Source organism: Phoca vitulina, unplaced genomic scaffold (assembly GCF_004348235.1).
Source record: "Phoca vitulina isolate PV1807 unplaced genomic scaffold, GSC_HSeal_1.0 scaffold82, whole genome shotgun sequence".
Lineage (NCBI taxonomy): Eukaryota > Metazoa > Chordata > Mammalia > Carnivora > Phocidae > Phoca > Phoca vitulina.
Window position 1 is genome coordinate 810,138 of NW_022589785.1, and position 25,548 is coordinate 835,685.

Consider the following 25,548-nt stretch of genomic DNA (forward strand, 5'->3'; position numbering starts at 1 on the left):
AGCCAGAGTCCTTATTCGCCTGTGACCTTGGCAAACCTCAGTGATACACTGCTTCTCACCCTAGTTGCTCCTTACTCTCCTCTGAAGAAATGACATGGTAGCAATGGTGGCCAAGCCTTTCCTCTCTGGCGGTCAGAGAGGTTGAGTAACTTGCTATGGGTCACACAGCCAGTAAGGGGCAGAGCTGGGATTTGAACCCAGGCACGCTACTTTGTCTTTCACAATATTACAGATTTGACTTGTCTCAGCCTCCCCTTTCCTCTGCCCCTCTGCTTCGTCCCAGCCCAGAGCCAACCATCCCTGAGACACAGTGCCTATCCCCGGTGGTCCTGTCCTCTGCCCACCAGGCGGCTCCATGAGGGCTAAGACTTTAGGCCCTTGTTGCTGTCTCTGCATGACATTGCATGGGCAAAGCTCCGCCAGGCACAACTTGGAGGGGACAATGGTGCTCTTTTCTCATCCCTGGGCTCAGGAGGCATAAAGAGTTGTTACCCAAGAACCCAAGATCTGGCCGCGCATCCGAGCTCTGTGCTCTCCCGGCCGCATGACCTCACACAGGCCATTCTGCTGCTCTGCTCTCGCTTTCTTCAGCTCCAAAATAAACATTCACCGCATGCCTAAAACGGCCCGGACGTGAACTTCAGCCAGCATCTCCGTGTCTTACAAAAACGCAGGTGCCCCATCTCCTGGGAGACTGTGGTCGATTCTGTCGCCCTAGGAAGGAGCTGAGCTCAGACAAGTGCTCCTCTAAGCTACTGGGGATTTTGCACCAAGCCATTTTTCTAGGTGTCTTTAGGAGCTGACATGCCAGTGTCCAGAGGCAAGCGCCTCCCCAGCCATCCCCCGGTGTGTGTTATTTCCTGTGACAGCCCACTGGCCTCCTGCCCCGGGGGCCCCGCCTTGGACCAGCTCTCACCTTGTCAGCACCAAGATGAGGATTTCACAGCTGGTAACTTCAATCAGCCACAGCACACTCTGCCAGCTCCTCGTCACCCCCTGCCTCTCTCCACGCTGCTGCTTCTCAGCTCCACTCAGCCCTGAGCCTTCTCACTCTTTGCTCGCTCTCTCTCTCTCATTAAAATTGGGAAACCTCAAAATCAGATGAAAGGCACAGACCCACAATACCACGAATAGACAAGCCACTCCGCAAGGGAGAGCTGTGCGTGTCCCCCTAATGGGGAGCAGCCCTAGTCCTCCCTGACTTTCGTTGGGGGGTGTACACACGTTGCCCCAGAAAGATCACTGGCAAGACCGGTCTTTAAATCCAGGCTCTGCACGTTACTGCCCCGAATGACTTCACTGGCCTCCACTTCTTCATCTGCAACAGAAAGAAAACAAGCCCAGGTTGCACAGCTAGGGATTTAAATGGGCAGCTGGGAATGGCGCTTAGATCTGACCCTAAATCTTTATATTTTCACCCTTCCACACTCTCGGCAGTTGGTATATGTGTGTTCCTTAAAGCAACAGTTAACAGGGGCGCCTCGGTGGCTCAGTCAGTTAAGCGTCCGACTCTTGATCTCAGCCCAGGTCTTGATCTCAGGGTCGTGAATTCAAGCCCCGTCTTGGGCTCCATGCTGAACGTGGAGCCTACTTTAAAATAAATAAATAAAAACAGTCAACAAGTAATCCTTACATAATTAGAATGGCTTAAAAGAAAAATTTTATCCATAATCCCCCCCTTCTTCCTCATCTATAAATATCACCAGCTTCCTAAGTGTTTTTCCAATTGTATGTGTGTTATTTGCAGATAGATAGGGGCATGATATTTCCTGTTCTATTCCGTTTGCTTAACATTATTCCACAGAAGCATTCCACGCTGCTGCAATCCTTACTTCAAATGTTAATGTCTGCCTAATGGCATCAAAGAAACACGCTGTGATCCCCCTAAGTATTCCCAGTTGCTGGATGATGAGGCTGCTTTCAGCTTCTCCCTGTCCTCCATCCCACTGCTCCAAGCATCCTCTGGTACAGACCTTACTCTGCCTTTTGATTGCTTCCCTGTAGGATTAATTCCCAGCAGGTGGGATTCTAGGTTCAAGCTGAGGTTTCTCAGACTGGGCACTACGGACATTTGGGTGAGGCCATTCTCTGTGGAGGGGGCCGTCCTGTGCATTGTAGGATGTGGGGCACCATTCCTGCCTCTACCTGCAGCACACCCCGCCCCCCGACAAACTGTGACAACAAAAAATGTCTCTAGGCATTGCTCAGTGTCTCCTGGGCTGGGGAGGGGGGGCTGGCAAAATCACCCTCAGTTGATAATCATTGTGATAAAGGGTGGGGGTGGATGACATATGCTGCAAATGGAAATCAGAGGTTTTCCAGAGTCTGGACAGAATCCAATTAGGACAAGATCAGAGGAGAGAGGGATGAAACCTCAGAGGGTAGTCAGAAGCACCAAGCTGGAGTGCCAACACCACCATTAAGCCTTTGCTTCCCCGGGCCTCAGTGTCTCATCTACAAAATGGGAGTAATAATAGTGACCCTTCTGCCAAGCTTTCGAGCAGTGAGGGAGGTCATCAGGGTAAGACGCTCAACACAGTGCCAGGTACAGAAAGATCTCAGTAAATGGCAGTGACCTGTTTGCTCTGGGAGGAGCCCTCTGGCTTGTCCATCTTTGCCTTTGCTGCCTCTGAGGATTCAAAGTTGGGGGAGTCGGCATGCAGAGTTAAAAGGGAACCATTCTTGTCTGCCTCCCCCCCACACCCAACTGATCTCCACTCCAGATCCATCTGTGAGGCAGACGAAGCTTCCAGAACCAGCCTCTGTGACTGTTCTGGGAAACAGTAATTGGTCCGTACATTTACTCATCCGTCCAAGGTGTACTGCCTGGTGCAAAGTGGGTGGTGCAGGTTCAGAGCATAGCTCTGGGGTCAGACACACTGGGCTGAGACCTCCCAGTGTGGGCGAGGGAGCTCTGTCTGTGGGCCATGCCCTCCTGGCCCCCAAAACATCCATATCCTCTATAAAATTCAAAACATCTGTCTGAGGGTCTGTAAGCCCATCTGTATAGAGAGGATACCTCAAGGGGTGCCCTCTACATACTAGGTGCTCAGTGAACACTAGGCTCAGCCTAGGGTGTGTCTCCTCCCCAGAAGCTCTGGCAGGTGGGTGAGTTCTTGTCCAAGGCCAATGTGTGCTTGTGGTCTCTGCCTCCAGGAGAAGTACGTGGAGGAGCTCGCAGCGGTGAGACAGACCCTCCAGACAGACCTGGAGACGTCCATCCGGCGGATTGCCGACCTGCAGGCAGCCTTAGAGGAGGTGGCGTCCAGCGACAGTGACACGGAGAGGTAACCTATGGGGGCCAGGTGCGGCTGGGTGCAGCAGGTGGACTCTGCCCTGGAGCATTCTACAGTCTTTGGTGGACAGAACTCCCGCTCCTGGGTCTGGGGGCCACATCTGCGGGGAGACCCAGATGTGTTTAGTGGTAGGATGGATAACTGGCTGGCTTGCATGAGGAGGGACAGGACGTTTGCTTCCCCTCTGGTGTCAGCATCTCCTTGTTGCCACTAAAAACACCTAGCCTAGCTCTCCGAGCCTTTGGGGAGGCAGTTGGGGAGTGCTTGCAAAGTGGGCTGCCGATTGTGATTGTGGGCAAGTTACATGTCCGATCTGGGTCCAATTCCCTCACATACAAAGCGGACCTAATACTTTGGACCAACCACAACAAACTGCTCTATTTTGACTTTGGATGTGCAGATTGACCTTTCGTGTGCTCAACCCACTGCCTACCTCGTAGGGTTGTCAGTAAGAGTCAAATGAGGTACCAGATGGACACCACTTAGAACAGTGCCGGGAGTGCACATGAGCTGTCAGGATGTAAGCTGTGTTTGTGCACATAATGGGTATCTCTTCACAGAGGCAAGAGCTGATTCAGAGATACAAGATTAGACAGCTGGTGATGGGCCAGACCACTCAAATTCAATGTCAGGGCTTCTCTCCTTTCTCAGAAGACAGGTTGCTTCCTACCATCTCCACTCAAGTCTCGAGCTGCCACAGGCCATGGGTGGGCTGCTCACCTGGAGGGAGTTTGAGGCGTCACAGGTGGGCACATGGGCCCGGGCTGTCCAACCCCTGCAGGTGGCCCATAGTCCTGTTCCCCAGAGCTGCCTTTGTAACCTTGGCATGTTACTTCTCTGGAAACCACAGCTGTCTGTCTGGCTGCAGTTCTCTGTCCCCATCCCAGCCTCTGCCATGAAGCCCAGGCAGCAGGGAGAGCATTGCTTTGGTAAGAAACAGGGTGCCTTAACCTAACCTTCAGATGTGACTCTGTCCCTACACACACCTGCGTGGGCTGCATCGGCCACCGCTCCCTCTTGGTCTTTGTCTCTGTGCGGGATGATTCGTGTTGCAGCCAGAAGAGTCCAATATCAGACCATGAGTGCAACCCTCTCCACTTCCACGAGGACCCTGAGAGAGGTTCAAGGCCACATAGCAAATTAGCATCGTGCACCGGGTGAGAACCCAGGGCTGCTGAGTTTCCTACCCTAGACCTTTGCCTGTCACACCCCCTTAATAAGGTGAAGAAGGGGCCAGCTGCTGACACGCAAGAGGCGTGGGCTGGAGATGGGCGGTGAGGGAAATAGTGTTGCAAGTTAGCTGTGGGTTAGCCAGTGGGAAGAACGGGTAGAGCTGACCATGCCTGGTCAAGGAAAAAAAGCCTGGAAGGAAACACACCAACATTCTAATACCGATGGAAGGCATTACTGCTGACCTAAATTTTTGTTTTCTTCAAGCTTATATATTTTATAAGCTCTATATATTCTAAAATTTCTGCAGTGAACATACACACACAGTCCTAGCTACACTAGGGTCCTCTTTAGGATATTTTGCTCATATAAGTTATGGACTTTATTTTTTAATTTTTTTTAAGATAATTTATTTCAGAGAGAGAAAGTGAACAGGGTGAAGGGGCAGAGGGAGAGGGAGAGAGAGAGTCCTAAGCAGACTCTGCACTAAGGGTTGAGCCCAATGTGGGGCTCGATGTCATGACCCCGAGATCACAACCTGAGCTGAAGCCAGAGTCAGTCACTTAACTGACTGAGCCACCCACAGGTGCCCCTAAGTTATGGACTTTAGACCCCTGATTTTATAATGTAAACACATCCTTTCCTTGATGCGGTTCTGGGCTGGTCATAAGTTGCTCAGAGATGTGTAACCTCAAACTTTCCCGTGAAGATGTTCATGCTCAGCATCAGTCAGATGGAGACCCAGTGGGCTCTCCATGTCCTTGCCTTTAAACAAAGGGCTTCATCTAAGAAATCTCAATTTGTGCAAAAATAGCTTCCACGCACAATTCTAAGTACCGCCACCATGCCCTGCTAATTTGCACGGCGACCAAATTTTGGTGAAATGGCAAATACTGGTGTTGCACCTGCTTCCTGGGTCATGATTACATTTAGGATGTCCCGTGTGCCGCCCTCCCTGCAGTCTTATTAGAGTCCTGACAAAACTCACATCTGTAATTATAAACCCTATTTTCAATATTACCCACTTGATGCTGGGGCTGGATCTTCCATTATTAAAGACATTAGCACTTTTGCATTAATTATAGTGAGAATTAATGGTTATATATACTCGTATTTTTTTTTTTTTAACCAGTGAGCAAAACTTTGGAACCATTTTTACTTGCATAGCCAGAGATTGCTTTTCTTTTCCTTTTTTTTTTAGAGAGAGAGCCCAAGCTGGGAGGGGGAGGGGCAGAGGGAGAGAGAGAAGCTTAAGCAGGCTCCATGTTCAGCGCGGAGCCTGATGCAGGGCTCAATCCCACGACCCTGAGATCATGACCTGAGCCAAAACCAAGAGTCAGACATTTAACCGACTGAGCCATCCATGTGCCCAGCTTTTCTTTTTTTTTCTTCAAGTTTTTATTTTAATTCCAGTATTGTTAACATACAGTGTTATATTAGTTTCCAGTGTACAATACCGTGATTGAATGATTCTATACATTATTCAGTGCTCATCATGATAAGTGTACTCTTAATCCCTGTTTCAGCCATCCCCCTGCCCTTCTTCCCTCTGGTAGCCATCTGTTCTCTAGAGGTAAGAGTCTGTTTCTTGGTTTGCCTCTCTCTCTTCTTTTTTCCATTTGCTCATTTGTTTTGTTTTTTCAATTCCACGTATGAGTGAGATCATATGTTATTTGTCTTTCTTTGGCTGACTTATTCCACTTAGTGTAATAGTCTCTAGCTCCATCCACATCATTGCAAATGGCAAAATTTCATTCTTTTTGATGGCTGAATAATATTCCTCTGTGTGTGTGTGTGTGTGTGTGTGTGTGTGTGTACTAAATCTTCTTTATCCATTGTCTATTGATGGACACTTGGGTTACTTCCAGAATTTGGCTATTGTAGATAATGCTGCCATAAACATAGGGGTGAATGTATCCCTTCAAATTGATGTTTTCATATTCTTTGGGTAAATACCCAGTAGGGAGATTACTGGATCATAGGGTAGTTCTAGTTTTAATTTTTTGAGGACCCTCCATACTGTTTTCCACGGTGGCTGCACCAACAGTGCATGAGGATTCCTTTTTCTCCACATCCTTGCCAACACTTGTTTCTTGTGCTTTTGATTTTAGCCATTGTGACAGGTTGAGATGATAGCTCATTGCGGTCTTGATTTGCATTTCCTGATGCTGAGTGATGTTGAGCATCTTTTCATGTGTCTGTTGGCCATTTGTATGTCTTCTCTGGAGAAATGTCTGTTCATGTCTTCTGCCTACTTTCAATTGGATTCTTTGTTTTGGGGGTGTTCAGGTTGCTTTTCTGATACATGAAAGTTATCAATGAAATAAATGAAAGTTATCAAAATAACAAAATAGGAAAGAGGCAGAGGACCTGTGCTTGGAGGTGTGGATAGAGGCTGGAGAGAAGGTGTGACAGGAGCAGGGAGCGCATTCTCGCCCGGAAAGTGAGGTCCCAGTGCTGGGGTCACAGAGGGTTATAGGTATCACTCCAGTCTCAGCTCATAGGGGCTCCTCTAGAGCCTTAAAGGGACCCGCCTCACCCTCACCTCTTGGTAGGAGGTACTTTCTCTCTTTCCGCTCTGTGCATACCCATCCACCTTTTCTGAGCTCCATACCCTGGATCCCCGGGAATCCCCTCTGAACCCCAGCTTCCTGTCTGCATTTTCATGATCTTCTGTCCCAGTAGGACTTGGTCCTGACTCTCTGCCCTGTTACTTGGGTTTGAAAGAGAGGCAGAGCCGAGATTTCACCTGTAGCACAGGAATAGCGGGGAGACCAGGGGGAGAATTGCCCACAAAGAAGTCTCGACACATTTCGAAGAATTAATATTGCACAAACCTTGTTCTCTGGTCACGCTGCAATTAAACTGATTATCAGCAATAAAAGGAAATGCATGCCTTGCTAGGCCACAGAGACGCCGTCCGGAGCAGAGCCCCAGGTCCTACCCCGGTACCACCCTGTCCTCTTCCCCTCTTGACGTCTCTGCACTGTACTTCCTGCTTAATTGTCTCATCACCTGGGGTACGTCCGCGGTTTGGATGGGAGCCCGAGGGATTTGGCTTGGTACCTCTCCAAACTGAGCTCTCAATTAGGATTCACACCCACCCTGAGGGGAGAGAGAGAGAGAGTGTGTGTGTGTGGTGCTTCTGCTGGAGGTAAGGTTCTTTAAGAGGCTTGTTCAAATTATGAAAAGTCGCATTTCCCCATGTTGGGAATTAGATCCGAGCGTAACAGGCCTTCCAAGGCTAGAATCGCGGTTACGTGCTCAGAAAGCCAGGTGGCCCGGGCGGCGGCATTTAAACACGTGCCATCCTGCACTCGGGCTCTGTGTTGTGCCTTAGATCATGGCGTCAACCTTCGCAGATTAATGGGGAAATGCTTTAAGCTGGTCCCCCGGGGTCCGGAGCACACTCATTACTCATGGAGGGAGGGATGCATCAGCTGACAGCCCCATCTACTCCTGGCCCAGGGTCTGCAGCTGCTCTGCCTGTCACCTTTCTGGGGGTTTGGGGTGCGGGGAAGGGGGAATGTGTGGAGAGGTCAATGGACAACCTCTGACTCCTAGGTCAGCGGAGAGTGTATCAATTCCAGCTGGCCTGGTCAGAGACGAATGCTCTAGAAAGGTGTCTTCTGTCAGTGTTGCGTGTAAGTTGTATGTTTCTCAACATACCTCCTGTTAACTGGGCTAAAATTAGGTTGCAGTAGGATAAGTAGGAAGATGTGGGCCTCACTACACGTGGCAGTTGCCACGTCATTCTGAGTTGATTTATTTAGCAGTAGGCCCAGGTTCTGGCCAGACTGTAAAGCTTCTTGCTACATAGGAAGGCAGGCTTTGGAACTGCTCACATTCCCTTTCCTAAAACTCCCTACCTTCTAATTTGCACCCTGTGAGCTCCCTCCCGCCCCCTTGAGTAATAAGCATGCCCCAGGCCTGGGGGGAACAGCTTAAAGCATCTCTCCATTATTCTAGAAGGTTGATGCCCCATTCCCAATGACAAAATGGGGCCCTGGTGCAGGATAGCACACGTTTAAATGACATCCCAGAAGCCATCTGGCTTTCCAAGGGTCCTTCCAGCTTGGGAGGCCTGGATACCCAGCTAATGGGGTTCATGGGGAGTCAGGGCTCCAGCCTGTTTTATCCACTCTTGCCTTGTGGGAAATGATGGTGATTGGGATGAGAGGTACTCCCTGCTGAGGACTGACTTGGTGCCAGGCTACGCAACCTACTTGTTTTGCAGACGTTGTTCTCACAACTTTTGAGGTTGGTACCCATTTTATGGACCAGGACACTAGAGTCAGAGAAGTCAAGGAGTTGGCTTGGGTTCACCCAGCAAGTGATGGGTCCATGATGGTCTCCAGGCCGACCCCACCTCCCACACTTCCAATGAGCAGGCTCTGCTGTCATGTCCCATGGGCCCCTACTTCCCCCTTTCTCTTGTGAAGGTCTTCATTCTCCACCAAGTAGTTAACTGGCCTGTCACGCCGGAGCACATGTGTCCGTCACTGTGACAGGGGCCAGCGCATTCTTGTTACTTCCCAGGCAATGTGTGCATTTAGATTGGAATTTTCTGACAAAGACTCGTGCTAAAAGAATACAACAGAAGACATCTAATTAATTACCTTGCCTATCAGCAAGCCCCTGTCCACCAATGCCTGGCACAAGTTCTTTCAAAGCCACATGCACCAAAAGTGAGAGAAAGAACCACTGATAGGTCAGGAGACAGGGTTCTGTCCTGGCTGCACCAACCAATAGATCTGGACCAGGTCATCTGTCCTTCCTGGGCCTCTGCTGGCCCAGCCAACACATTAAAATCCTCATCATTGCCACCACCATCATCACCATCGATATTCACCTTCCATGTTTTGTTTTTGAATATTTTATTTATTTATTTATTTAAGAGAGAGAGAGAGCATGAGTGGGTGAAGGGCAGAAGGAGGAAGCAGGCTCCCCACTGAGCAGGGAGCCCGATGTGGGACTCGATCCCGAGACTCCGGGATCATGACCTGAGCTGAAGGCAGACGCTTAACCGACTGAGCCACCCAGGTGCCCTTTCAACTTCCATGTTCAGACAGGAGGTAACAGTAAGAAATAGGCAAACATGGCGCTTGCAGCCCAAAGACTCTTTCTTCATAGGGTAAAAGGGTCAGTGGATTTTGAATTCCCTCTTAAGTGCACAAACTCCTATAGAAAAGTTTAGCTTAGGATGGAGTGCAGAGATGAAGGTTCAGGGTCAAGTCTCCCTACTCCCTACTCCAGCTCTCTTCCTGACCCCTTGGGAACCCCTGTGAGGTCTCCCATTTGGTTCAATGAGTCCCAGGACCACAAAGAAAAAAACTCCTGCTTCTGCCTGAAAGCCTTTCCCCTCCCCCCACCTCCAAGGTGTAGACCACTGCAGGGTGAAGCCGTTAAGTGCCTTGTGCAATTTCTCAGACCGTAAAGTTTCCAGAAGCTCTCCTCAACCCAGCCTCTTTATTTTAAACATACTCTGTTTTGTTGAGACCTTCCAGGATGGCGGGTAGTATGGGGCGCAGACCGGACACCCCCCCTTGGCCTGGATGGTAATTGATCAGAAGTTGACAAGCAGAATGCGTAGCAGACCTTGACTTTAACCTCAGCAGTTCTGTGAAAATTCAGTGACATGGGTTCACAGGCGAAAGCAACCAGTGCACAGATTAAAATGCCTATAAAAATATAGGATTATTTTCAATAAGCATCCATACCGGTATCTTTTTATTTCTTATGGCTGGTTCTCTTCCGGAGTCATGGGCTTGGAAGGTACTTATAAGGATTGCTGATAATCTTATGCTCTTACAAGATTGCTTCTTTAGATTCTTCACCATTTTTTCCCTCACAGGGTGATAAAGGGTATAATCGTCGTTGATACAGCGGTGATGGGTCACGCCTGCTGCCTGCTTATTTCTCATTAAAAAAAAACAAGCATTGGCTCGGAAAACCCAGTGCTTTCTGTTAAGGCAGAAACCAGCACTGAGATTAGCTATTGTAATAGTCAGAGTCTGGCAGGAGCCTGAGGCTCGTCCCAAAGGAGGGAGTCTAATAAAGGGACTATTTGCAAAGCTATGGGCCCTGTGTAGGGAAGCACCAGGGATGGTACAGCACCCAGGGGCTCGTAGTCATGCCTGGGAGCATATAGGGAGGGCTGCCAGGCAGGAGAAGCTCTGGCTTTTGGTTGAGGGCTGGAGAAGCAGTAGGGAGAATTCTAAGAGAATAAATACTCCAGCTTCCTCTCTTCCTTCCTCCCCTCCAGTGGCCATCTGAGTTCCCTAGTGGCCACACCCAAGGGGAAGCCACGGGGCAGGGAGCCCATGGATGTGGCCTGTCTAGATCAGCCTTCGGGGCACACAGCAGGGTGGACAGCATGAAGTGGAGAAGGAATGGAGAGGAGACGTCTTGAAGTAAATGCCTCTTTAGTCTGGGGTGAGGGGAGAGTCCTTTCAGAAGGGGACAGATTTAAATGCTCACTTCAGCCATGGGGCTCACACACATGGAATCGGCAAGGGTAACTAGTGGTCACGAATGAACACCAGCACGTGTTTTGATTAGTGATCTTCTCCTATAAAGACTTTCCTGGGCTGGGTTCCATTAAAGATTGTTGTTCAGTCAAATGAAGTATGTCAGAGAGATTGCTTCCTGCAGAGCTCAAGGCAAGTTGCCTTAGGATTATGAAGATGTTAGGTTGCCTGGACACCCTCTAGGACCTGTGAGCGCAGCCTCTTTTAATCCAGAGTCCTGGAATCCTGGGGTGGGAAATGGGCCTGAAGCACTCCCCCACACAACATGCCCCAAATCCCACCCCTGCTGCAGCCAGGCTTTGCCTATCCTCCCAGCCTGTGGCCATGAGGAAACTTGTTTCGAGTATAACTAAGCCTCTCTATTATGACACACCATTTACAACTCAATGGCTTGGGCCACAGGTGTCTTCAGGTTTTTTGTTTTTTGTTTTCTTTCAATCAACATTCTAGAAGATTTAACCTTATTCCCTGGAACCCGTCTGCTTCTGAGGTTGCCTTGTCTACCACATCCTTAGCTTCTCTGGCTTCACTGGAACCAGTGTCCTTAGCCTGGGTCCTGTGTACCAGGAGTTCAAGGGAGGGGTTGTCCAGGCCTGAGGTCTAGATGATACCGTGAATTCTCAGGTATTGGGCTAAAGTTTGAGTCAGTGCTTGTTCATTCGGAGAAGCAGAAGTGGAAGTTCTATAGTCTTTATAAAAGATTCTCAGAAATAAGCCCCAGGACTCCTGCTTTAACCACAAGTGCACCCTTTCCAGTGTATATAATCATCAAGTATCTAAGCTGGACCAGGCCTCAGCTCACTGGCCCAAACTCCATTAGTTCACAGATGGGGAAACTGAGATCCCAGGCAGGGAAGGGGGGCGGGGTCAGGCCACCCAGCGAGGCCTCTAGGATTTGGTTGCCTTTTCTCTCCGTCTCTTATTCTATCCACAACCCTTGCCCAGCAGAGCCATAGAAAGACTCAGGACTCTAGCAGGATTAGAGTTTGATCTACTCATGTGGACCGCTTCAGTTCACAAAGTGGTGTTTTTAAGTAGTTGGTTAAAAGCTACATCAACACTTTGTATATAGATCCCCAAGAAGATTCAGGGTCACTCACCAAAGACACTTTTGTCCTATTGTGGGTTTTTTTTTTTTTATTGGCACCATAGCAAGTGGTTACAAACTTCATGTCTTAAACCAACACAGATTTTATTATCTTATAGTTCTGTCGATTAGAAGCCCAAGGAGGATCTCCCTGGCCTAATTAAGGTGTCAGAAGGGCTGTGTTCCTTCTGGAGCCTCTAGGGGGAGCATGCATTTCCTTCCCTTTTCCCATTGGTGGAGGGTACTAACACACCTTGGCTTGTGATACTTCCATCATCAGAGCCAGCCACAGGGACCTAAGGATCTTGGGATCGAGGATTAGGACATTGACATCTCTGGGGGTTGCTATTCTTCCTCTCCTAGGGTCATTCACAAAAGCTGCTCTCGTGACACTGGAGAAGTCACAGCAGACTTTTCTTTAAAAGCCTAGAGAGTAAGTATGTTAGGCTTTGGGGGCCCTCTGATCTTTCTTGCCACTACTCTGCTAGTGTAGAGCAAAAACCGTCATGGGCAAAATGGAAATGAGTCAGTGTGGCTCTGTTTTAATAAAACTTTATTCATAAAAGAAACATCTGTAGGTTGGATTTGGTCAATGACTGAAGTTCATTGAATTCACAAAGCATTGTCTGAGAGAATTTCTGGTCTGGCCTGAGCCCTGGGGCCAAAGGGATGAATAAGACATGTTCTTGGTTCATGAGGGGCTCTTGCGGTCCTGGTGGAGACAGACAGGTGTGAATAGAAGCCCCCAGACTGACTGGCCCTTGAGGGTAGGGACCAAGGAGCCAGAGGTACATCCCTCGGAGAAGCGACTGGGTTTTCTAAGGAAGGAATTTCCCAGATTCCACACAAAGAAAAAAGCTGGGAGGCCCTGGCCTGTGAACCCAGGGTTTAAATAGGGTCTCAGATATCTGGGGTCATGGTTTGGCTGTCTCCACCCGCACACTGGGCAACCACCTTCTGGTTACGAGCATGAGGTTAATAGCTCTTACAGATCTGGGACTCAGTGCTGCGTGACCTTGAACAAGGGTGCCAGTTTCCTTATTCACTAAATGGACCTAGGCGGGATGGTTAGATGAGATCGCATGGAAAGCGTACTTGTTGAATGAAGGGATCCTCCCTCCAGAATAGCTACTCCTGTAATTAGTCTCGGAGTTTCCCAGAATGCCCTGGAAAGCTGGCCTCCTGCCCTCTTGTCTGATTCACAAGCACTCACAAAGAACATAAAACAAACGCATTTCCATTGACAGTAATGACGCTGTTAATAATAGCAGTACCAGTTGTCCTAAAGCAAGAGCAGTGATAATGGTTGTTGCCTTTTAAGCAACACTATTTATTTGTCAAGAACCATGCCGAGATCTTGATAGGGGTTATCTCGCTTCACAGGAAGCATCTGCTCCACCACTCAGCCCCGCTCGTAACCACATTTTACAAAGGAGCACGGAGGGTTGGAGAAGGCAAGCGACCTGCCTGAGCTCACACAGCGGCAAAGGAAGTGGGACTCAAACCCAAGTTGGTCTGACACCAAAGACCACATTCTTCCCCTGGTAGCACAAGGGTGACAGGCTCTTTCTTGTGTCTCCTTTAGTGTCCAGACGGCAGTGGACTGCAGCAGTGGCAGAAAAGAGACGTAAGTTAACCCCGAGAACGCTGAGCAGTTGACGTTGAAGTCAAGAACCAGCCCTTGGCTCTGTGTCCAGTCTGCAGAGGGAACATCCACACCCCCTTGGAGACTTACTAGCAATGCCCATGATTGCTTGGACTCCATGGTCATAACACATGGCACTGGGGACATGTTATTGAATGGTGCAACTTCTTTTAGACAGAGAGAAGCCCATGACTTATCATGCCACCATCCCCCTCAAATACCTTCAGTGGTTCCCTGTTGCCTCAGAGCAGACTTTTTAGACTGACATTTGAGCCCCACACATATCTGACTCTTACCTCCCTCTCTACCTGGGACTCCTACTTTTCATATCATCTGTGCCCTGCCCCTTTCCAACTCCATACCTATGTGTATGCTGTTCCTTCCAGCTCAAATTCCTTTCTCCAGGCCCTGCATGGTCAAGCCTTAACCTTCAAACACGTTGTGGCTCAACTATCATTACTTAATGCCTTCCCTTATGTCTCCAAGAAGCAAAGCAATGCTCCTTCCTTATTCTCCTCTACTTTCTGTCCCTTTCTATGGCATTGATAATTTTCTCCTTTATTTTGTGGTTATTTCTATAGATGCATACTCTGCTAAGACAGAGTCTTGAGGATAGGATCAATGTTGGGTTCATGTTTATAGCTCATTCTCATGGTTCCTGGCATAGAGTATTCTATAAACAAGCAAATGAATTTATAGACAGACACAAATATGGATAGATATAGATACAGATATCAATATTGATATAGATATCAATAGATACAGTTGAATGAGTATAAACCTGCAAGTAAAATAATCATTGAGTACCTACATCAATGACAGGCCCACACAAGGCCTAATTTCAGAATTAGGGGACATAAAAGTAAAGTCTATGTCTACAAAGATGTTCTGGTTAAGGCAGGCAAAGAGTTAAGACCTTCACACTTGACATATTTCATGGACATATCATTTGGTATAAAATTCAGTGCCAAATTTTACTCTCAAATCAGAGTTGCCTCAACATCTGTATCAGAGTATTTACCTCCCCAAAGAAGGCCAAAGGTTAGTAGCATGGGCATTGGAATCAGAGAGACCTGAGTTTGCATCCCAACTTCATGACTGACTAAGTGGGTGACCTTGGCAAGAACCAAGTTGGCCTCCTCAAATTCCATTACTCTCATCTATATAATGGGGACGGCACTGGCTTCCATCTCTCGGGGATGCTATTGTGAGCACTGATTGAGGTTATGCATGTATAGCACTCAGCACAAGCCTGGCTTATGCTTAGGGGTGAATATCTAGTTATTGCTGTTACTGTGGTTGTCATCGTGCTGATAGCATCCTGTCTTCTGGTTCTAGAGATAACATCTCCCTCCTCAGCTCCCAGCCAGAAGGCAGTGTGCAGTCCTGGTTGAGCTGTACTCTGTCCCTGGCCACAGATACTATGAGGACCCCTTCTCGACAGTCAGCCAGCAGCAGCCACATCCTCAGCTCCAGGTAAGAGTATGTCCCTGCTGCCTCTGGAATGCCGGTAGCTTGAAGAATCTCATACTTTGAAGGTTGTTGTTCACGTCTTCCATTTTCTCCAGCTAAGGCAAGGTCAAGCATGGCCTTGGACAGTGTGAGCTATGACCCTGCCACTTCTTAGCTGAATGACTTTAGACAGGTCAGTTGTCTTCTCTGAGCCTTCATTTCCTCATCTGTGCAACAGGAAATATAATTCTGTTTACTGCTCTGAACAGTTGAAATGATGAGGCTCTAATGCAGCCCTCCCTAAAGCATGGTTCTCCAGATGATTTTTAAATAGCATGTGGTGAACATTTTTAAAATAACTATGGATTTATTATAGTTGCCTTCTATCTAAAGCAAGTCCTACTTGTCTCCCACTTACAGATTGTTCTGGATTTAAATGTTTCTTTTGTAAACATATTCACTTAGGCATTTCTGTATTTGGGGGTTTTTTTAATGGTGAATCAGTATCGAGACAGTTAGGCTGGATGATTTCTCCCTCAGAGATTTTAGCTTTGTTCTGAATGTCAAGGTTTTATATTTTCCCCACCACGGAGAGAGATGGATTCAGTTACAGCCTGAGATGAAACTCTTGCAAATCTGTAGGATTGCCAACAATAGGTTCCTCTGACAACCGGGCCTTGGGATCCACTCTTAGTTTAGGATTTAAATCCATCTTCGCTCTTGTTTTTCAGCCAGCTTCGTTTCTCTCAGCTCATTTCATTTTCCTTTTCAAGGGCGGCCCTCTTGTAATTAGGAGCTAATGGCCATAAATCAGAAATTATGGATTAAGCAGATGCGTAATTAAGATGAAATGCACACTGCTTTTGTGATAACAGAAGAACCAATGTGATAAAGAAAAGTCCCAGACTCAAGGGGCAAACTCAGACAACCCCTTCCTGACTTGAAATGTGTTTGCTCTGAAGGGGCAGGGCATGGAAACATCTCTACAAAAAGAAGGGGGTGGAAGTTCACGCTAACCTTTTGGGCATATTCAGCAAATGGCAAATGTCTGACACATGCCTGCAGATAATCTTAGGCTGAAAAATTTGATGTTGAAAATATCAAAGAGAGACTCCAAGAGTGGGGATGCATTGGGGAGTTAATTAAAGCAAGATTATCTGATTACTGCTCTTAATTAAAAACAAAGACCTGTATGGAGAAAGAGCCACCTCCTCTGTGAACCCCAAAGGATGAGGACTTTTTCTTTCCTGATAAATACATACCCCTGTTTTTCTCCATCAGCCAGTGTAGAAGGCCGCAAAAACAGCACTGGTGGTGGCCATAGCATGATGGGAATGCTCATTAACATAAAATCTGAGTTTCATAATTAACAATTGGACAGGCATACCTCGCTGTATTGTGTTCACCGTAGTGTACGGACAGAGAGTGCATTTCTTAAAAATCGGAGGTTTGTCAAGCAAGTCGATCAGTGTCATTTATCCAACAGCATTTGCTCTGTCTTTCTGTGTCACATCTTGGTAATTCTTGCAATATTTCAAACTTTCTCCTTACTATTATATTTGTTATGGTGACCTGTGATCAATGATCTTTGATGGTACTATTGTCATTATTCTGGGGCACCACGGATAACATGTCCATGTAAGACAGTGAACTTAATCCACAAATGTGTGTGTTATGAATGCTCCACTGACCAGCCATTCCCCCGTCTCTCTCCCTCTCCTCCTGCCTCTCTATTCCCTGAGTCATAACAATATTGAAATTAGGCCCATTAATAACCCTACAGTGGCCTCTAAGTGTCCAAGGAAAAGGAAAAGTCACACGCCACTCATTTTAAATCAAAAGCTAGAAACGATTCAGCGTAGTGAGGAAGGCACATTGAAAGCTCAGAGGGGCTAAAACCTGGGCCCCTTGTGCCAAACACTTAGCCACATCGTGGACACAAAGCAAGAGATCTTGAAGGAAATGACAAGTGCTACTCCAGGGAACACATGAATGATAAGGAAAGAAAACAGCCTTCTTGCTGATCTGGAGAAAATATGCGTGGTCTGGATGGAAGGTCAAACCTGGCACAACACTCCCTGAAGCCAGAGCCGAACCCAGAGCAAGGCCCTAACTCCCTTCCATTCTGTGAAGGCTGAATGGTGAGGTGAGGAGGCTGCAGAAGGAATGTCTGAAACTAGCCGAGGTTGGTTCACGAGGTTTAAGGAAAGAAGCCATCTCCATAACACAGAAGTGCAAGGTGAAGCAGCAGGTGCTCGTGTAGAAGCTGCAGCAAGTTCTCCAGAAGACCCAGCTAAGCTCATCCATGAAGGTGGCTACATCAAACAATGATTTTCAGGGTTGATGTAAGAACCTACTATCGGAGGACTTTCATAGCTACAGAGGAAAAGTCAATGCCTGGCTTCAAAGCTTCAAAGGATAGGCTGACTCTCTTGTGAGGGGCTAATGCAGCTGGTGTCTCTGAGTGGAAGCCACTTACCATTCTGAAAATCCTAGGGCCCTGAAGCATGATCCTAAATCTACTCCGCCCGTGCTCTGTAAATGGGATAACAAAGCCTGGGTGACAACACATCTGTTTACATCACAAGTTTACTGAAGATCTTAGGCCCACTGTTGAGACCTGCTGCTCAGAAAAAAAGAGATGCCTTTCAGAATATCGCTGCTCATTGGCAGTGCACCTGGTCATCCAGGAGCTTGGATGGCGTGGAGATGTTCGAGATTAATGTTGTTTTCATGCCTGCTAACACAGCATCCATTCTGCCGCCCAGGGACCAAGGAGTCATTTCAACTTTCAGGTCTTATTATTTAAGAAATACATTTGAAAGGCTCGAGCTGCTGTAGATAGTGCGTCCTCTGATGGGTCTGGGCAAAGTAAATTGGAAAGCTTCTGGAAAGGGTTAACCATTCTAGATAACACTAAGAACATTCCTGATTCACGGGAGAGGTCAAAATAGCAATGTTAACAGAGTGTGGAAGAGGTCGACCCAACCTTCGTGGAGGACTTGGAGGGGTTCAAGACTTCAATGGAGGAAGGAGCTGCAGATGGGGTGGGAGCAGCAAGAGAACTAGAATTAGACGTGGAGCCTGAAGATGGGACTGAATTGCTAGAAACTCGTGATAAAACTTGAACTGATGAGGCGTTGCTTCTCGTGGATGAGCAGAGAAAGTGGTGTCTGGAGATGGAATCTACTCCTGGTGAGGATGCTGTGAAGACTGTTGACATGATGACAAAGCATTCAGAACATTCCATACACTTAGTCGATAAAGCAGCAGCAAGGTTTGAGAGGATGGACTCCAATTTTGAAAGAAGTTCTGCAGTGGGTAAAATGCTATCCCGCACCATCGCCTTACCCTGCTCTTATAGCTGTGCCTCAAGCAGAGTCTGTCCTCGGCATCCCCAGGCACCCTGGCCAGAGCCTAGCCCCCCTACCTTCCTTTTCCCCTTCCAAGTCCTCATGCTTGGCCCAGCACAGCTCAGAGCAGTGGTGCCTGCACTAAGGACAGTGATGTGGCAGGAGGCAAGGAGGGACCATAAGCTCCTTGTCTATTTTCTTTAAGTCTGCATCCCTGGAGCTGGCACACAGTTGGTGCTCAATAAATGTTTGTTGAGGGGGCGCCTGGGTGGCTCTGTCGGTTAAGCGTCCAATGAGATTTTTGGCTCAGGTCATGATCTCAGGGTCATGAGATCAAGCCCTGCATTGGGTTTCTGGGTGTGGAGCCTACTTGAGATTCTCTCTCTCCCTCTCCCTCTTCCCCTCCCCCCCCCAACTCGCATGCACACAATCTCTCTCTCAAAAAAAAAAGAAAAATAGTAAATGATTGTTGAGTGAATAACTAACCATGACATCAAGGCGGGAGCAGAAATACTAACCCTACTTGGTCATATCTCAGCACGAACTGTGACTCACAGAGGTCGGTAATTGATCAATGTCCCATAGCAAGTAAGTAGAAGAGCCAGTCTTTGAACCCAGATTTGAATCCCTCCAAAGCCTGTATTTGTATTTCCTGCACTACCATGGCTCTCTGACATTTATCTGGAGGTGGGGGGAGGAAGTGCAGATCACTCATCTGCAAAATTCACTGGCAAACAACCATTCTTAATATTAAAGCTGCATAAGGATTATCATTCAACACTCAGCTTCGATCCAAAAGATGCCTACTGAGTGCTAGATCCCATGGCAGTGAGCCCTGAAATTCTTGAGCACTGTCCTTGGAACATGTTTACAGTTTAGAGATTCAAGAACTTCTGAGTTGGAAAGAACCACTGGGATTAACTGACCCGCTTTGCTCATTATGCAGATGGGGAACACAGAGGTCTATAGAGGGAAGTATCTTACCCAAATTTATAGTAAAGTCTGGGCTTAGAGCTCAGGTGCCTTCCAGCTCTTTGTAACTGCACAAGTAATCTATAAATTCTTCCTCCCTTCAAGAATTTAAAATAGAACAGAAAAGGCTAAAATCTTGGTTTTTTTTTAGAGAGAGAGAGAGTGCACACACATGCGGGTGGGGTGGGGGTGAGGGGCAGAGAGGGAGGGAGAGAGAATCTTAAGCAGGCTCCACGACCAGCACAGAGCCTGACACAGGGCTCAGTCTCACCACCCTGAGATCATGACCTGAGCAGAAATCAAGAGCCGGTCGCTTTACCGACTGAGTCACCCAGGTGTCCCTAAAGCTAAAATCCTCTTAACCATGCCCCCAATCTCAGCTCCCTTCCCAACCACCTTCAGTTCGGTGCTCCCCCTTCCACATCTTTCTCTGTGGATTTTTAAACATATACGTACCCATGACAAATATAGAACATATTTGTGGGCTTTTAAAAGACATAAATGATACGACGCTCTATGATGTACCTTATGCGTTACATAAATTCTTACTATGTGCTTCTTTCCCTCTACAATATATTTCGGCAATCTTTCCTTATCAGTACGCCTACGCCAGTCTCATTTTTTTCCAGTCCTGCAAAAGATCTTCAAGTCATGCCACAGTTTCCTTCATTAAAGTCTTCTTTTTTCTCTTTCAGCTGTTTTCCGGGTATTTGCTCTAAGCCTATAAGCCCTTAAACACACACACACACACACACACATTCTTATACATGTGGGCAAATGATTCGGTGAGTCCAAGGGCGTTTGCATGTTAAACTTGACTGGTTACTAGCAGATCATCCCAGTGTCCTTTCTGCTAGGAGACTGGACAGTAGGAGAGGACAGCACACCCGTATCCCCAGCCGCATGCTACCTGGCACCTCATAGAGCTCAATAAATGAGTCTCTTGGACATTTCGAATTTGACGGAGAAAGGTCACTTTAAAAACAGAAGAGAGAGACAAAGCAGTCTTCCACCAAAAAAATAAAAGCATTCCCTGCATTACTTATAAGGGGCCGTCAACCCAAGAGAAATACACCTAAAGCCTTATGATTTACAGTCCAGGAACCATGCAGCTGCTGCTGATAAATGCAAGAGCTTCTGGAGATGGAGACACTAAATTACCTTCGTGGCCCCCAGAGAGGAAATTTATGGGCTTGGTGGTGGCACTCATACTTGGCTTAAGAATCTCTCTTAACCTCTGGCTGCAAGTGGTGCCAGGGCCGTCCAGGGACGGGTGTGCTCACCTTGGCCCCCGCCATGTGCCTGACCTCTCCTGGCTCTGACCTTGCTGGAAGAGTGTGAAAGTGGGGGGGCCTCTCCCCACCTCCTTCTTATCTTCACAGTATGTCAGGCTTTCCCTACTTCACTCTAGACCCTCCTCCTCACCCTGAAGCCCACTGAGGTCTTCCTTTTCCTGCCCTTTGGAGCCAGGCTTCTCCAAAGTGGGGCTCCACACGCACCATCTGCTCTCACACGCCTCCCATTCCTGCCACCCAGGGCCTGGCCCTCACCACGCATTACAACTTTCCTCACTATTCAGCGGCTTCCGAAGGGACAAATCGGGGGACGTTCTCCAGTATTGATCTTTTTCTGGACTGAGAAGTTGGCAAACTGTTGAACACTTCTCTGTTCACTCAGCCTCATAGAGTTTCTGCTCCTTGGAGCTCCTCAAACTTCTCTTTTCTGGTCTTTTCCTTCCCAACCCCAGCCCCCAAATATGGGGGGTCATGGGGTAATGCCCTCACCTGGCTGTTTTGCTCTCTACCGGATCGCAGATGATTTGTGATTTTACTCCCCTACTGTAAGTGGGCAACCCCCACATCTAGACCTCCAGCTCTTATGTCCCCCCAGGTTTTTTTTTTTTTTTTTTTAAGATTTTATTTATTTATTTGACAGAGACAGACACAGCGAGATAGGGAACACAAGCAGTGGGAGTGAGAGAGGGAGAAGCAGGCCTCCTGCGGAGCATGGAGCCCGATGCGGGGCTCGATCCCAGGACTCCGGGATCACGACCTGAGCCGAAGGCAGACGCTTAACGACTGAGCCACCCAGGCGCCCCGTCCCCCCAGGTTTTAAATGGAGACATTGTATTTAATCCCTGCACTGAGAAGATGACCTCTCCCTGGTGTCTTAACCCAGCATATCCAGGAGGCATCTCCTGCCTCCCTGTCCGCTCTGTGTTATCAGTATCATTTGGTAGTTCTCTCATTCATAAAGCCGCCCAAACTGGGTCTTCTCAGACTACCATCCCCTCTCCTTCATCCTCATATTCAACAGATCCCTAGATCTTATTTATTCTTCCCCCCAACCCCCCAACACTCTTTGCTCTCTCTGCTTCTCTCCATCCTCACTGCCAACACCTGTAAGTCAGGCTACCGTCATTTCTGTCCTTGATGTTGACAAAAAGCTTCCAGTACCATCCTCCCTTGGTCCATCCTCTACACTTCAGCCAATATGATCCCTTTAAAGTGAAAGTCTGGCTGCAGTAGCTTCCCCTTTCCTACCACAGGAGTCAGCAGACTCTTGCCTACAGGCCAAATCTGGCCCTCGATCTGTTTTTGTAAATAAAGTTTTATTGGAACCCAGCCATGCCCACTTTTTTGTTTTTGATTTTATGTATTGTTTATGATTGTTTCTGCACCGTGATGACAGAACTGAGCAGTTGCAACAGAGACCAGATGGCCTCTAGGCCAAAAATTATTGCCATCTGCCCTTTACAGGAAAACTTTGGTGATCTCTGCCCTCCAGGATAGAACAGGGTGGAATTCAAGCACATTAGCAGGCTTACAGTGCCCTATGTGATTTGGCTTTTGCCTGCCTTTCTGGTCTCATTCCCTCCACCCAGGGATTCAAAAATGATCATGGGGATTTGATCCCTCAGCAGCCTCTCTGCCCTACTCTTTTCTACATTAGCTTTTTTCTGAGGTAGGAAGATGGCGGCCCAGATCTTCCAGCTCATGCCTGTACCACTCAGAGTCCAAAAGTAAAGAGGACTTCTCTCTTCTAAACAGTTCCACAAAAATGCTGAGCTTGACTTTCATTGGCCCAAAGGGAGTCACATGTCTATTCTGAACCAGTCAGAATGGATAAGGGGAATGAAGGAATCTCTTACCATAGGCTCAAGTTGGTGTTCTCACCTGGTTCTGGGAGATATTCCCACCCAAACCACAGGAACACTGGGGGAGGAAGGGTTTCCCCAAAAGATAAGGGGGTGCCTTACCTGAAGCAGAATAATAGTGAGTAGATAAAAAACAAATAAACAAAGCAAATGCTTTCCACCAAGGGGAAGGTTGAATTATGGAAGTGGACAAAATTATGCAGACAGAGTCGAGGGATGGGGGGCATGGAGAAGGGAAAGGAAAGGACAGTAAGAAAAGAGAAAACGTATTCATGTGTTTAAGGTCCTCACTGAGTAGCCTTGGGAAGCCCAAATAAAATTGTGTGTGTCCTGGTCAGAGACTTTATTTATCCCTAAATTTCAATGACCAATCTATCACCACATAATTAGTGATGCTGTGATTTGAATTTATTACCAAACATGGCTCTCCACTGTTGCTATTGGACTTGTACCATATTGCAATGTGAGCATGGAGATTATTGTATAAATTATTCTCACTCACATAATCATCGTGATTTTAATTACTGTGTAATCTTCGCTAATTACTGTTGTATGTATCATTTGCTTTGGTGCCGAATTAACACAACCGCTGTTCGTTTGGCTAAACGATGGCATTACAACTTTTCCTTTTACTGGGGGAAAATTTGCTTTCTGTAAACATTTGCAGCCCCATACTCTCGGCTTGCTGTTCTTGGTTTAAAAAAGAACAAGATTTAGACATCAACTTCCTTTTGCCCCCGTTGATTTTTATGTGGGACGAGGCTGGCTTGAATTAGTAAAAAGGTCTAAATTACAGGGTATTGTTTTTAAAATAAAGTTGTATTCCTTTCAAGAAAGTGCAATTAGTCTACTACAGAAGCGAAGGCAAGAATGGGTCACATGAGACCTGCTTAAATGATTAGATAAGATGTGTTTGTAATTAGTTCATTAATTATGTAAATGTGAATGGATGGTACTTAGTGTTAGAAACAGGTCGTTCTCAAAGTAGGTTAAGCATTCACCAGTAATCTTATTTCAATAGTACATTTATTTACTGGTCTCTGCATTCTTAGAACCGGAGCTTAGGATCATTTTAATCCACCCTGAAGATACTTAATGAACAGGCCTCTCATGAATATGGTTTTATGTCTTCCTGGGACAAAGGGGTGCTATTCAGTTTTCTCAGTCTTAAGAAGATTAGTAGAAACTGAAAGCATGGAAATGTCAGTGCAAACACATTTACCACAGACCCCAGGCCTGAGCAAGTGGAACCAGAAGTCTGGCTCTGTCCAAGATTCAGCCTTGGAGCCAACATGACTCTTGGACAGGCTTCCATGGGAAGGAGGGCTGTTTTCTACCTAAAACTCCAGGCCTTGGATGGTAGATCTGCGGATCTCTCAGGAATTTTGAGGCTCATCTAATTTAGCAGCAAGTTTGTGTAAAAACCATTTGGATTAAATGTTGATGGTTTAGGACATTCTTTTAGAATCTCTGGTTCTCTGGTTGAGCTCTATTTTGATGAAGTAGACCTATCACTGAAATACACATCCAGGAAAGTGCATCTTTATGAAATTTTCAAAAATTGGTCCTACTTATGTAATTACTACCAAAAGCAAAACCAGATCATCGCAGGTGCCCCTAAAACCTTTTTGCCCCTGTTCAGGTCATGACCTCGCTCCTTCCTCGAAGGTAACCACCATCCTGACTTCCAACGCTATGAATTAGATATGACTTTTTTTTAAATTCTGTGTAAGAGGAAGTATCCAGTAGTATTCTTTGGCATCCGTCTTCTTTCTTTTAATATTATGTGGGGTATTTTTAAAAATTTATTTGTTGTATTTGAAAGAGAGAGAGAGAGAGAGAGCATGAGCACGAGGGGCAGAGGGAGCAGGAGAAAGATTCCCAAGCAGACGCCTCACTGGACTTGGAGATCACGACCTGAGCTGAAACCAAGAGTCAGATGCTTTACCGACTGCACCACCCAGGCACCCCTTTTAATAATTATGTTTATGAGCTTCATTCACATTGTTGCATTTAGGGGTAATTCCCTTGTTTTCTTTGCTCTATAGTCCATAACTGTGGTTTTCAACTGGGGGCAATTTTGCACCCCCCTCTCTGCCAGGAGATAGTTGATAATGTCTGGAGATATTTTTGGTCAGCATAACAGAGATAGACCAGGATGCTGCTATACATCCTACAGGACCGGCCCCACAGAATTATCTGGTCCAAAATGTCAGTTATGTCACCATTGAGAAAACCTGGTCTATAATGCTCCATTGTAGGAATATATAATAATGATTTATTCATTCTGTTAATAAGAGACATTTTCGGTTGTTTCTAGTTTTTTTAAGATTTGTTTGAGAGAGAGAAAGAGAGAGAGAGAGAGAGAGAACAGGGGAGTGGGGGCAGGGGCAGAGGGAGAGAATCTTCAAGCAGACTCTTCAATGAATGCAGAGCCCAAAGCGGGGCTCGATCTCACAACCTATGAAATCATGACCTGAGCCAAAATCACGAGTCAGATGCTTAACCGACTGAGCCACCCAGGCGCCCCTAGGTTGTTTCTAGTTTAACACTATTATGGATGGCACTACTGTGGGCCATCTTGTACACATCTTTTGTTGCATGGATTTAGATTTCTGCTGGGTGTATGCCCAGGAGTAAAATTGCTGGGCCATAGGTGTATTTTCAACTTTAATAAATATTGTCAAGATGGTGGTACCAATTTACATTCTCACCAGCGGTGAATGGGGGTTCCAGTTGCTCTGCATTTTTGCTAACACTTGGTTTTGTCATTTTTTTTTTTAAATGTTAGCTATTCTGGTGGCTATTGGTAGGGTCACATTTTTGGTTTTAACTTGCACGTTCCTGATAAAGAAAACTTTTCATGTGCTTATATGTTCACTGAGA

At 46.9% G+C, this 25,548-nt stretch overlaps 1 protein-coding gene across 1 annotated transcript in view; it reads left to right on the forward strand.

The window, feature by feature from the left end:
• The window catches only part of MYO18B (myosin XVIIIB), a 232,537-nt gene that overhangs the window by 191,994 nt on the left and 14,995 nt on the right, over positions 1-25,548 (forward strand). The window contains exons 39-41 of the mRNA XM_032395173.1: positions 3,157-3,287; positions 13,669-13,710; positions 15,067-15,204. Of these exons, the coding sequence (XP_032251064.1) occupies positions 3,157-3,287; positions 13,669-13,710; positions 15,067-15,204 (311 nt within the window). The remainder of the gene's footprint in view (positions 1-3,156; positions 3,288-13,668; positions 13,711-15,066; positions 15,205-25,548) is intronic.